General features: G+C 41.5%; 1 protein-coding gene across 2 annotated transcripts; it reads right to left on the bottom strand.

Annotated features, from left to right (window-relative positions):
* Window positions 1-324: 324 nt before the first annotated feature.
* cpb2 (carboxypeptidase B2 (plasma)) lies at window positions 325-11,581 on the bottom strand. 2 transcript variants are annotated; one of them, XM_088913048.1, is made up of 11 exons: window positions 11,492-11,581; window positions 8,852-8,939; window positions 8,392-8,516; window positions 7,850-7,958; window positions 5,852-5,953; window positions 4,548-4,646; window positions 3,777-3,887; window positions 3,087-3,177; window positions 2,105-2,304; window positions 1,532-1,616; window positions 325-843 (listed from the first exon to the last, which is right to left on the bottom strand). In XM_088913048.1, exons 1-11 carry the CDS (start codon window positions 11,560-11,562, stop codon window positions 656-658), a joined length of 1,269 nt encoding a protein of 422 aa, XP_088769174.1. In that variant the 5' UTR covers window positions 11,563-11,581; the 3' UTR covers window positions 325-655. The 2 variants fall into 2 exon arrangements, with proteins under 2 accessions (XP_088769174.1, XP_088769172.1); XM_088913046.1 differs by having other exon boundaries at window positions 2,105-2,307.
* Window positions 11,582-12,015: the final 434 nt, after the last annotated feature.

Consider the following 12,015-nt stretch of genomic DNA (forward strand, 5'->3'; position numbering starts at 1 on the left):
ATCTCCTGATTGTGACCAAGTCTTTTGCCGATATCTCATAGAGTGTATGAAGACAACCAACAGGGGATGCCTTCTGTCTCTTTTATTCTATTCTAGTGACAACAGCTTATTCATCTAGAACCTCAATAAAGAATTTTCTGGCATGTTCATACAGTATGTACCATAAAAAGTACTGAATATAATTTTTCCTACACTGCTTGTACAGAGTTTTGTGAGGTAGGTTAGTCAGGATTGAGACAAAAAGCTAATTATGATTTGGACATTCAATATCATTCAATAAATTCAGATCTCAAGGGTTCAAATAAGGCTGTTATTACACAAGGCATGACTTACAAATTTTATTTTGCAGTTTTTTGCATGACACAATAATATCACCTGCTCCTGCAATACGCAATGAAGAACAAAGGTCTTTTTATTTTGATGAATAAAGTTAAATATGTTGTTTTATTGCCACTGTAGATTTATATATCTGGGTATGTTTTGTGAAATATTTGATGTTACCCTTTCTATAAACAGAAATCACCCTGCTCATAAAGAGTTGGTCTTGCTGTTAATGCAGGGACTTGGTGGCATGATTTCAAAGTACGGTGCAGTTGTGTCGTGGTCAGAGAGAAGGCTGCGGTCCTGTCTCAGAGCTCCTGGTGATGACGAGAGCTCATCCCATTTTCTTGACGATACCCGTGGCGATGGACTTCACGGCTGTGAGGGCTTCTTTGCAGGCGACCGCTATGTAGCTGGGTGGGAGCAGAAACCCGTACTGGCCCCTGTCCTGGAGCTCAAAAGTGAAGGAGTAATCGATCCCTATGTCATACGCCCAGTCATCAGACCCGCCTGGTGCAAGATCTAATTTGAAATAAAAGACAGAATGAACAGCATTTTCAATACCTCATGACTCTTGGATGAGGTTGATCGCACATTTTTCTCAAAGCAGCTTCTTGAGGAATGCAGTCACTGCCTAACGTCCAAGGACTTTTTCTGTCCCATTAAAGAACAGGATCATCTCAGGATTGTCCTGTCCACCAGCATTCACTCGGCTCCTGTCTAAGAATTTTGCACCCTGCATATGATCGTTCCAGAGAGCATGAAAGATAACGGATTGAGTCAATTCTGTGAGCTGGCTGTACCAATTGGCTGATTTGGCTTCATTATCTGTGCATGGCAATCACAGCTCAGGTAGTGGTTTCTACACTGTCTCTCTTATCTTGTGTCAGTGGGCCCACTTGTGATGGAGAGGGTGATTCACTCCACACATGACAAAGACTGAACTGTCATCTCCTGACTTTTTACCAGGATTCCCAACATGGGTAATGTCATGTGGTGATTTTCTGTCTTGAGAATTAAAATCCTTTGGTAGAAACATGCACCTTTGACTCATGGTCCATGCTAGGTTTGAGTCCAAGGACGTCTGGAAGGAAAGAACTTACAGGAACATTTTGCACAAGAACTTCAGTTGCAACACAAGAGGTAGTGGAGGTTCCTGGAGGTAAAGGGAATCCTTTTACAAAAAATCTAAGACAGCACATCCACTTACAGATTGTTTTTGCTCCAGCGCCATATCTGTAGTGGTTCCCATAATGCCTTTTGATTTTCAAGGCTGCCTCTCTTGCCAGAGTAAACTGAAAGGAAGAGGCAGTTTATAAATTTGTGTTCTGTATTTGAACAAAGTGACTAATTTATGACATTCTTATTTAGGGTTTCACATTTTTCTGTTAGGCATTTCTTTACTCAACTGGTTCTGTTCTTTACTCCTCTGCTCCTACTGTATTCAGTACCACAGTCTATTGCCACCTCTCGTTGTGTATTCGCCTTGTGCATATCTTGTGTATTTTTTTATTGTTGCTGGCATTCTGTAAAGTGCTTTGAGGTGCCACCTCAAAAGGCGCTATATAAAATAAATTCATTATTATTATTATTTTTTAAGTGAAGAATGTGCTGTGACAAAACAGAATTGTGTGTGTGAGATAAAACGGTACAACAAATTTCCAAAGCAAGCTTAAAATACAAATTTACTGGGATTGTCATGAAACTGAGCTTCAATCCTAAAAACCCTCTACAACTCCTTTTTTAAAAAAAGCCTCTGTTGATGCGACTCTAAATGACCTACCAGTTCGTTGTGGTTGTCTGCCTCCTTGTAGGTGTAGGAGTAGGGGAAGAGCAGCATCTGAGAGTAGGAGTGGATAGAGATATAGAGCTTCATTATGTGTTTCTTGCTACGGAGGAAAGTGGCCACTGCCTTTGTCTCTGATTCCGACTCGGGGAAAGGCCCACAATAGGTCTCATCGCAGGGCCTTGGTGAGGATCCCTCTGCTGAGAAAGCAAAACAACAGTTTACTTCCCGTTTTCACTTTTTCTTTGTCCTCAGCCTGCCCTGCCTCTTTGACCAACCGCAACCGTGAGAGGGTGGAAGGGTCAGAAAGATGGAGACTCTTGTCTGAACTACATTACCCAGAATGCCCTACGTGACTGGCCTGCTGTCCTTGGTCACCTGAGTGGTTGACGCAAAACAATTGGTTGGGTGACAGTTTAAAAAACAGGAAGCCGGGGCTTTCTGGGTTGGTCTTTTATCTGTTGTCTGGTGAAGGAGAGCAGATCTTCTGATAGATATGCAAGTCGCACCAGAGAGAGAGAGGGAAGAAATCATCAGACTGAAGCAACAACTGGAGCTTGTGAAAGTTTATGAGAAAGAGACTTTGCTTTGGAGCTTGTAAGCAACTTAGCTGCCCAGCTGCTTTAGAGAGGAATTGAAGACGTCCTGTGAAAAGCTCAGTGAGGCTTTTTATTCGTGTTTTTGAGTATTGGACGACTTGTTCTTGCACTGTAAATGCAAGAGCACTGCATCTTTACCTTTCAGCTGCTTTGTGTGTTTGTTTTAATTAAGCTTGCCTCCAGATATCCCTATTTTATGACACCCTGTCACACCCCCGACAACATTTATAAAATGTAACGGCACCCATGCAGAGGGCCACTTTTTTCAAAAAAGCACATCAAGAAACAATGGGAAAAGGACAAGCTAGACACCACACAGTTATTTCAGAGAGCACGTGAAGTAAGATCACTCTGCGGAAGAAGTCATATTTGTTACTTACTGCACCAGTTTGCGTCAAAGTTCCTGTTCAGATCAGCCCCTATGCAATCACTGTCTTCGTACTGCGAGCGATTCTTCCTCCACATTCGATTCTAGTCAATAATAATAATAATAATTGCTTACACTTATGTAGCGCTTTTCTGGATGCTCCATACACAGTGCTTTACAGGTCATGGGGATCCCCTCCACCCCCACCAGTGTGCAGCGCAACCTGGATGATGCACCAGTCTGCTCCCCACACACCAGCTCTCAGAGGAGAGCAGAGTGATGAAGCCAGTTCAGAGAGGGGGGTTATTAGGAGGCCATGATTGGTAAAGGCCAATGGGAAATTTGGTCAAGATGAGAGCACTGGAGTCACTGGAGTTTTTCACTTTTGAATTCTACTTTGTCGTCCAAAATACTTGATAAAAAGGCATATGATCTGAGATCAAAATCAAATTGAGTGCTTTGTCTGTCATTCATTTAAGAAAGAATGAATAATAAATAAATAAAATGTTGTATTGTTAAATGTAGTGGAGAAAAACAGAAAAAAATCATATTGATAATGAAACATTAATATCAGTGTGAAATGTCAAAATGTGCTGTATGAATCCTTTTGTCATAGTTAAAAAATAGATTCTTCTGAATATGTGTCGGTTAGCCCTTTGCTATGATTTGTATTAGTATAATGTCTAGACTGAGAAACACTCACATTTGTCCAAGTGAACAAATACCCATCAGGGTTCAGCACTGGAAGAATATAGATATCCATGTTGTCAAGAATTTGGGTAATCTCAGGATTTGTATTATAAAACTGAATGACCTATGCATGAAGAGAAAGGAAAGACATTAAATAATTAAAAATGTGATTAGTCACATTTAAATTCCTTCTAAATAGACTCAACACTGAACCTAATCTGATAAAGAGAATAAATGCTTGTAAATATTAAAAGGGTAAAAATACAAGTACTTTTATTTGCTGTGATGCTCCTGTACTGCGCTGTGTATGGAAAATATTAACAGTGGGACTGAAGAAGGAGCTTAAACAGGGTAGAAAACCAGACAACTCTTTCACAGCTCTTGTGTTTGAAAACTGAAATTTTGGAGGAGCTCAAAACTATACTGAATAGGCATGTATTTCATTCTAGATGTACAATATGTTTTTTCATTTCATGTTTATAATACACACCTTAATCAAAATTCAAGATGTCTTGGTTTTGAAGAAGACTGCTTAAATCTTCTATCTCCCTAACTGTTTTTTTAAAGCCCAACTGCCCATACGTAATGCAGTCACGTTGCATTCTAACTGTCTGGTCCACTATTCCTATTTTTTCATAAAAATATTTATTTTTCTTAATTAGACACCTGTCCTCATAAACTCTCAAATCAATGTTGATGCTGTGCTTAAAATGCAGTTTCGTGCAGGAGCTGATCTCTTGAGTAAACGTCCAAAGTGACGTCGCAGGAACGCTGTTGTACTCACATACTGAACAAACCACAGACAGAAGGCAGGAGAGATCCACTCCCTGGCATGGATCCCACAGTCCATCCACATTGCTCTCGAGGGGTTTCTTCCTGACAGCTGAGAATTCCCAGTTTCATGAACGCATGAACAAGCGGCACTATCAGTTTCACGGAACTTAATCCCACTGGAAAGACCTGGAGTGCTCATTACTTTCTACCCACACTGTGAAATGAGCCTGACGACAAAGCTGGCACTGTTGTGTGGGCATTTCTGATTTACAAGTAATAGGTTTATTCCATGCTGAAAAAAAGAAGAAAGAGAACACAACGTTTCGGCCGTGGAGCCTTCTTCAGGTGACCTGAAGAAGGCTCCACGGCCGAAACGTTGTGTTCTCTTTCTTCTTTTTTTCAGCGTGGAATAAACCTATTACTTGTTCCTTTGCAGCCTACGCATGCTGACGCAGCTACCCACCTGAACTATTTCTGACTTACACCTAAACTATTAAATTAATTCCTTACACGTACAGTATATAGCACGTTTCTGGATACTCCACTCAAAGCGTTTTACAGGTCATGGGGATCCCCTCCACCCCCACCAGTGTGCAGCCCCACCTGGGTGATGCGCCAGTCCGCTCCCCACACACCAGCTCTCAGTGGGGAGGAGAGCAGAGTGATGAAGCCAGTTCACAGATGGGGATTATTAGGAGGCCATGATTGGTAAGGGCCAGGGGAAAATGTGGCCAGGATACCGGGGTAACACCCCTACTCTTTTCGAGAAATACCCTGGGATTTTTAATTACTTATTTGAACTTTTAATGACCCATTTTTTAATGGGATTTTTAATGACCTCAGAGGACCTCGGTTTTACATCCCACCTGAAGGATGGGCCTTTTTACAGTACAGTGCCATCACTATACTGGGGCATTAGGACCCTCACAGACTGCAGGGTGAGCGCCCCCCACTAACACCTCTTCCAGCAGCAACCTTAGTTTTTCCCAGGAGGTCTCCCCTCCAGGTACTGGCCAGACTCACACCTGCTGAGCTCCAGTGGGAGGAAGTTGTAGTTTAAATCTCAATGAAAATGTAACCTGTAACATAATACCCTCAGGGGAGTATAGTCCTACAAATTAAAAATAAAAAACAAATAGCATTGAAGAATAAGAGAGAAAATATATATATTACTAGTAGGAAATTGTTGATTATTACATAACATTCTGGAAACCATTCAAAAGATTTCATAGTGTAATTATTAATACTTATTTAAAATATATTTAATTTCAGACACAGTGACATTAATTTATTTTAGAAATCACAATTTTTTACCTTTAAAACATAAAGGGGACGCTTTTCAAATGTTGAGCCGATCAGTATGGTCCTCACCAGATGTGGATTGTCTTGAGCTGTTTTATTTATCCAGGAGTATATCTGACAAAAAGACACACATTTTTATCTGAACATCTTTCCACATGCCATCACTGTAAAATACAGATCTTAAAAATTCACAATTTTATGGGGCTGCATTCAGGAAATGTGACAGAATCGGACAGCAGCAGTCAGATATGTTCATCTATATCTGTACCTGCATACTGAATCTATACATCAGTTTATCTGTCTACATCTACTACAACCTGATACCTACACCATACTGATAAATATAAATCCACAAAATGCTGATATTATGTAAATAAATGTGCTTTTTACAGAAAACTCAAAGATTTGAAATTGCATAAATATTCAACCTCCTTTGTTCCAGTACCCCTACATTAGTACAGAAAAAGCACAGTTTGAAAGGTTACAATTACTGTAATGATTGCTGTTTGTACGTAATGTAGCCACCTGAGAAAGCCACATTTCAACCGTTGGCACCTTGGAGACAGACCATAGTAGAAATATACGTTTTTTCGCAAAAATGAACCAGCATAGAAAATAAACACTCTGAGTCTTTATCAAATTTAACAGTACAGTCGCCGTGTAGAAGATAGAGGTCTACAGACATAGAAAAATGTGTACCCCAAATTTTTACTCGTCCTTTTGGGTTCTGCGAAGTCAGTCTTGAGGAAGTGGATTGAACATCACACCACCCCAGCACTTGGTAGACTGGCGTTTGGTTTGAGATGCCACTGTGAAGCCAACAGTATCTTTGAAAGAGCTGCCAATTGGTTTGTCAGGATATTGCCACAAAAGAGGCCTTTACTAATCTTAAAAAAATAACTGAAAAGTCTCACATGAGATACAGAGCAGACTTGTGGAGGAGGTTCTCTGTTAATATGAGAGAAAGAATTTATGAGATCAGCATCATGTTAAGGAGATGCTTCTTCTCAGAAGTAAGTAGTAATGTAGTCAGGGCTGTCAGGTAATGGATGGTGTAATGATGAGGTGAATCCTAGAGGAAAATCTACTAATCTAAAAGTGGAGAATTCAGGTTTCAGCCGGACAGGGACCTGAAGCACAAAGCCGAAGCCACACTAGAGTGCTCTGGTCTGGGAAGAAGAGAGAGAAGGTCCTTGAGTGATACAGGTAAATTCCTGACGAATCCAATTGAGTCTGTACGGTGAGGCTTGACAATTGCAGTCAATCAACTCTCCCCAGTGAGCTTGTCAGAACTGCACTGTCCCACTGCACCAGGATGGTAGAGGCCTGTGCAAAAATCTCGACAGCAGCATTGTAACTAGTACTGTAGCAGTGCGGGTTTGAAGGAGTTGCGGTGAACGCTGGTAAAAGCCGATGCCCCATTTGAAGGGGCAGAGGCACTGGCGTGAGGTCAGCCTGGAAGGTTTTTTTTTAAAAAAAAAGGGGGCAAAGAAAAAACGCTGCCTGTGACAGCAGGATCCAGACTGGACTAGAAAAGAGAGCCGCTTGTGACAGGGGGTCCAGACTGGACAGCGCTTTCTTAAACGGCACCCACAGCTGTGGCTCATCCAAAATGAACCGCCTCAGCTGCGGTTGTCAAGACAACACGTAACCCTTATCCAAGGGCTCCGCCTCCACACTGAACACACCCTGCGTAGTGCCACAGCACCAAGGGCTGACCTACACGAGATGGGAGACTGAATACTTATGCAATCAGTAAATGAAACCTGGTGCACCTTCTTTGCAGGTTTTGCAGACATCCAACTTCCATCACACACAACAGTGTTCAGTTTTGAAATGGAAACCTGTAATAGCTGAATAGTCTGACCCTGCGTGATGGACAATTTGTTCATTGGAGAGCAGTATATCAAGACAAAAATTTCTTTCAAAAATGTCTTCCATGAAGGGGAGCAGCAGACACATTTTAATTCAGCACAGACGTGAGAGAGAAGTAAAGTAAAGCTTTCCTACCTCATCTAAAGGATGATATCTCTCATAAAAGGACACCGAACTCCGAGGGTCATTTGAATCATTTTTAGTCTGCATATCGATCAGCTCCTGGACATTTTCCAGCAAGACCCTGAAAAGCCAACACAGACAGGTAAGACCTGACAAAGCACGAGGAGCATGTGTGGCTGGAGAGCTACGGCAATGTTTGACTTTTAATAAAGACATCTACATCATTTCACAGCTATACATGTAAAGAATATTTCAATTTATAACAACTTACAGACCTTGTAGAGATGTGATCGTGTTATCTCAATCATAGATTATCAATTTTATCTGAAAGGTAACAGGTCTGGCATTGATAAAGTCCACGAAATTCACTGATGAATATTATGGAGCATAGCTTTCTTTCCCCAAGCCTTTTTTATGATAAATGCACGTTGAGAGATGTGTAAAGCTCAAGAGAGGAAGAGTAATGATTCGAAAGCAGGCACAGTTTCCTCTAACACGTCCGCTGCATCACACTGACCAAAAGCATTTCTAAACCAATCGATGAATTTACACACTTGTGCTTAACCCCATTCTGATGCAACATCTCTTTAATCCTCTCCACACTTGAGGCAGGAATGTAAAGGTGTGTTTCTGTGCCAGCTTTAATGTTCTGGGGGGAGTCTGGCTGCCACAATACCACCTGCAACAAGAAGAGCAGTCCCAGTGTTTGGTAGAGAGCACACACTCGTTCGCTTGCTTAAATGATAAAACCAGGGAGTTCCAGCACTTCAAGCAGAGATCGTGCTTGAAGCAAAGAGTTATTTGGACTTGTCAGCTTTGGACTTAGGCCACATCCCACCTCTTCTAAACTTGATAAACTATTTAATTTAAGAAAAGATCATTTTGCACCATACTGTACAGTAGTTAATGCATTTTTTCTCTCTCACTTCTAGGGTAAGGTAAACCAGACAGATCAGGTCATTCACCTTCACATTGGTCAAGTGCATGAATGCAGGGTGTTGTACTGTATGTTACCTCAGGGTGGCTGGACACGTTCCTGATAGTGGCAGCTTCTTCTTCCGTTGCCACAGTAATTGAAAAAACTTTATCGGATGCTTGATTCCTGTGTGATAAGATATAGTTGCTTCAGAGACATGCAAAATAGAAAAAGCTAACGGCTACTTCCTCCTAGCGGCTTACAACGGCCCCAGTCAGTAAATCTTTCGACTTCCTTTAGGTTGTGATTGGCTGATTGTCATGTTGGGCTTCAGGGGTAGTAGTACAGAAGCTAATTTATATACGAGACAAAAATAAAAACCGTTCTCAGCTATGATGTTCACTTCACTCTCTCAGCATGCACTGACCAGAGTGACAGGACTGAAAGAAGGGATTTAGACTAAGAACTTGCACTAATCAGAATAATTATTTTTTTTATCAGATATAACAAATACATTGCAATGCAAGAATGAAAACATTTCCCCGACTCCCAGTTACTCCCCTTCTTCCACCCCCATGAACTCCAGTAGTACAAGAGCAGACAGTGGCAGCAGGAGCCCCTTGGCGCTACGCCGAGAATGTGTCAGCCGCACCTCCCCAAGGCTCCTCTCACCAGCACCGAGGGCCCTGAGCTGCGAATCCACCGCTTGAATGATGTCAAGACAGGCCAGGCTCAAAAGGAGAAAAGGGAGGGTAGTATTTAGTACCCTATTCTGCCTGTTATGCCTTTCCGGCACTTAGGGGCAGCAACATCCTGTTGCTGTTATCATAACATTTTGTTTTTACGGGACAGGGCTGTTAGTCTTGTGCCCAACCTCCAACATGGAGGGCCTGGCGCCCGACGTGGGACCCGAACCCACTACCCTGAGATTATGAGTCTCGTGCGCTACTGACAGAGCTAGCCGGGCCGCAGCATCATTTAATCTGAAGGTAAATCATCTCTACTGATCCATTGTTGCTGGTTTACGGTGATTAGAGTTATCACTTAACATGAGTATTGAGTGAGAACAGGACCTATCCAATCCAGAATTTAATGGACGTAGAGGAAGACACCAGTGTCTAGAATTTAACCATCTCTGAACAAACCAGAAACATGGAAAATGGTGCTAACGTGTCACATGATGTGCACTCATCTCCTACCAAATGGACAATAAATAGAGGAAAAGCTTCAAATCACCTATGAGGTGTCAAATGCACAGAGGGAACTCTGTGCAACAATGTAAGTGGTTCATCATCATCATTAGGACTTGTGGATGCAGTAATTATATTATCCCACTTGTTGTCGAGTCCCTATTACAAATAGTAACCACTGTGAAGGAGCAGAAACCCGCGATAAGAAGACAGCAATGGAGGAAGCCAATCTCTTCGGTTTGTTCAATGTGCCCCTACAATGTGCCCCTACAAGCTTCTTTTTAAAAAGGTTTGCTTAGGATCCCAAAGCACGCTGTGGTCTCCTCTCCCTCCACAAGACTACAGTCAAATTCATCATAATCCTTTATTTAACCATGTTAAGTCAATGGAGAACACATTTGCATAGAGTATGTTAACCAGGACAGTACACATTCATTTAGCAGGGCACTCGTTACTTCATTCTATACTTCACTCAATATTCTGAGTGAGGTACCTTGCTCAGGGGCACAAAAGCAGTGTCATCATCATCCATCCAATTTCTAGCCTCTTTATCCAGTACAGGCTTGCAGGGGAGCTGAATGCTCTTCCAGCAAGCAACCTGCCCAGAGCAGGATACACCCTGGACGGGATGCCCATCCACCGCAGGGAGCACACAGACACAAACATGCTCACTCGCACCACAGCCAAATAAAAGGTCTCACTCTGGACACGGGTCATTTTTTCAGAATGGGAAAATGGAAAAGACTCCAGTCCAGAGTGCTGAGGAGTCGATGGAGAGAAGAGATCACAAACCTACACTGGGACTAAGCCATTTAGAGCTTTAAAAGGGAGAAATGGGAATCAAATTTAACCCTGAACACCACAGCAGAGAAGCTTCATGGTTCATTGGGTTTAGAGATTCACAACAATTCAGGATGGAAGTTGGAAACTATTGTGATCTTTTACTAAGAAATAACAGTAAAAAATAATAAAAAGTGCAATCGATTTTTGTCATTATTTTTTGTGGAAAGGGTGTAAGTACCTATTCTTTATAACTAAAGAAACACAAACGTGTGCAATGGAAATCAATTCATGTTCTATGAGTATATTAAATACATTAAAAGCTGGTGAAAATTCTAAACCAAAAATATTAAACCTGTTTTGAGGTCACAATTGGCTCTTTATCCATCCTTTGATATTAGAATGTCTAGAAATCTTACCTGGACCAAGCTGAGATTGTTGTTATACTGTACTTACTCCCTGCTAAAAAAATGATTTAAGGGCTGAGCTCGAACTTTGCTCACGGAGTATCGATTTGGCTGTAACCACCATTTGTTACAGCTATATAACAGACAATAGCCTCTACTGTTATCGGCTTTTTACAGAGTTAAAATAATTGTCATTCTCAAGCTTTACATCACAAACCATCTGGTAAGGTCCAGTTGTGTATTACAAAGCATATCTACATTTTAGGACCTTCATTCAGGATAGTTTATATCTTGCAGAAGATTTCCAGGATAACCTTCCTTTCTCAATCAGCAGTTATAAAATCAAGACGACTTACAGTACCTTGTTGATGTGAAAAATCCATTCTCGATAAGAAAAAACGCCAACAGAGGAGCCACCAAAAAATGCTTCATTTTCAGTAGTGGTCTCAACCTCAACAACAGATTCAAAAGTAATGAGTTACCCACTTGAAAGAATCATATTGATTCAGGAGAAGAGTTGTTTGTCTTGTGGTTAAAATTTAGTCATATACTTTAGAATGAGGGCAGTGGATCCTGAATATTTTTTAGTCCTGGAATATAGGATTCATGTGCTGTTGTTTCATCACAAGGGCATCAAACGAGGTTTTTGAGAAGAAGCGGCTTTATAGCTCATAGTGCTTTTAATGGAAACCAGACCTCATTGTGACATAAACCTAACTGGGAACTTTTATAACCACGTGTCCAGGAGATGAAATAAAGAACATAGCCAGCTGAACAAAAAACAACAACAGGATGGACAGATGCTAGTCTGTGACTGCGAGGGATCTTGAAACACACAGCCAAGTCATACGCGATAAGCAACAGTATCCCACTAGGATACCCAGG

This window comes from Atractosteus spatula, chromosome 4 (assembly GCF_055471065.1).
Source record: "Atractosteus spatula isolate fAtrSpa1 chromosome 4, fAtrSpa1.hap1, whole genome shotgun sequence".
NCBI lineage: Eukaryota > Metazoa > Chordata > Actinopteri > Semionotiformes > Lepisosteidae > Atractosteus > Atractosteus spatula.

Coding starts and splice junctions, on each gene's coding strand:
- cpb2 (XM_088913046.1), bottom strand. CDS start 11,562: ATGAAGCATTTTTTGGTGGCTCCTCTGTTGGCGTTTTTTCTTATCGAG. Junction 8,517..8,851: donor ACGTGTCCAGCCACCCTGAG/GTAACATACAGT, acceptor TTCTTGTTGCAG/GTGGTATTGTGGCAGCCAGA. Junction 5,954..7,849: donor GATATCATCCTTTAGATGAG/GTAGGAAAGCTT, acceptor TCTTTTTGTCAG/ATATACTCCTGGATAAATAA.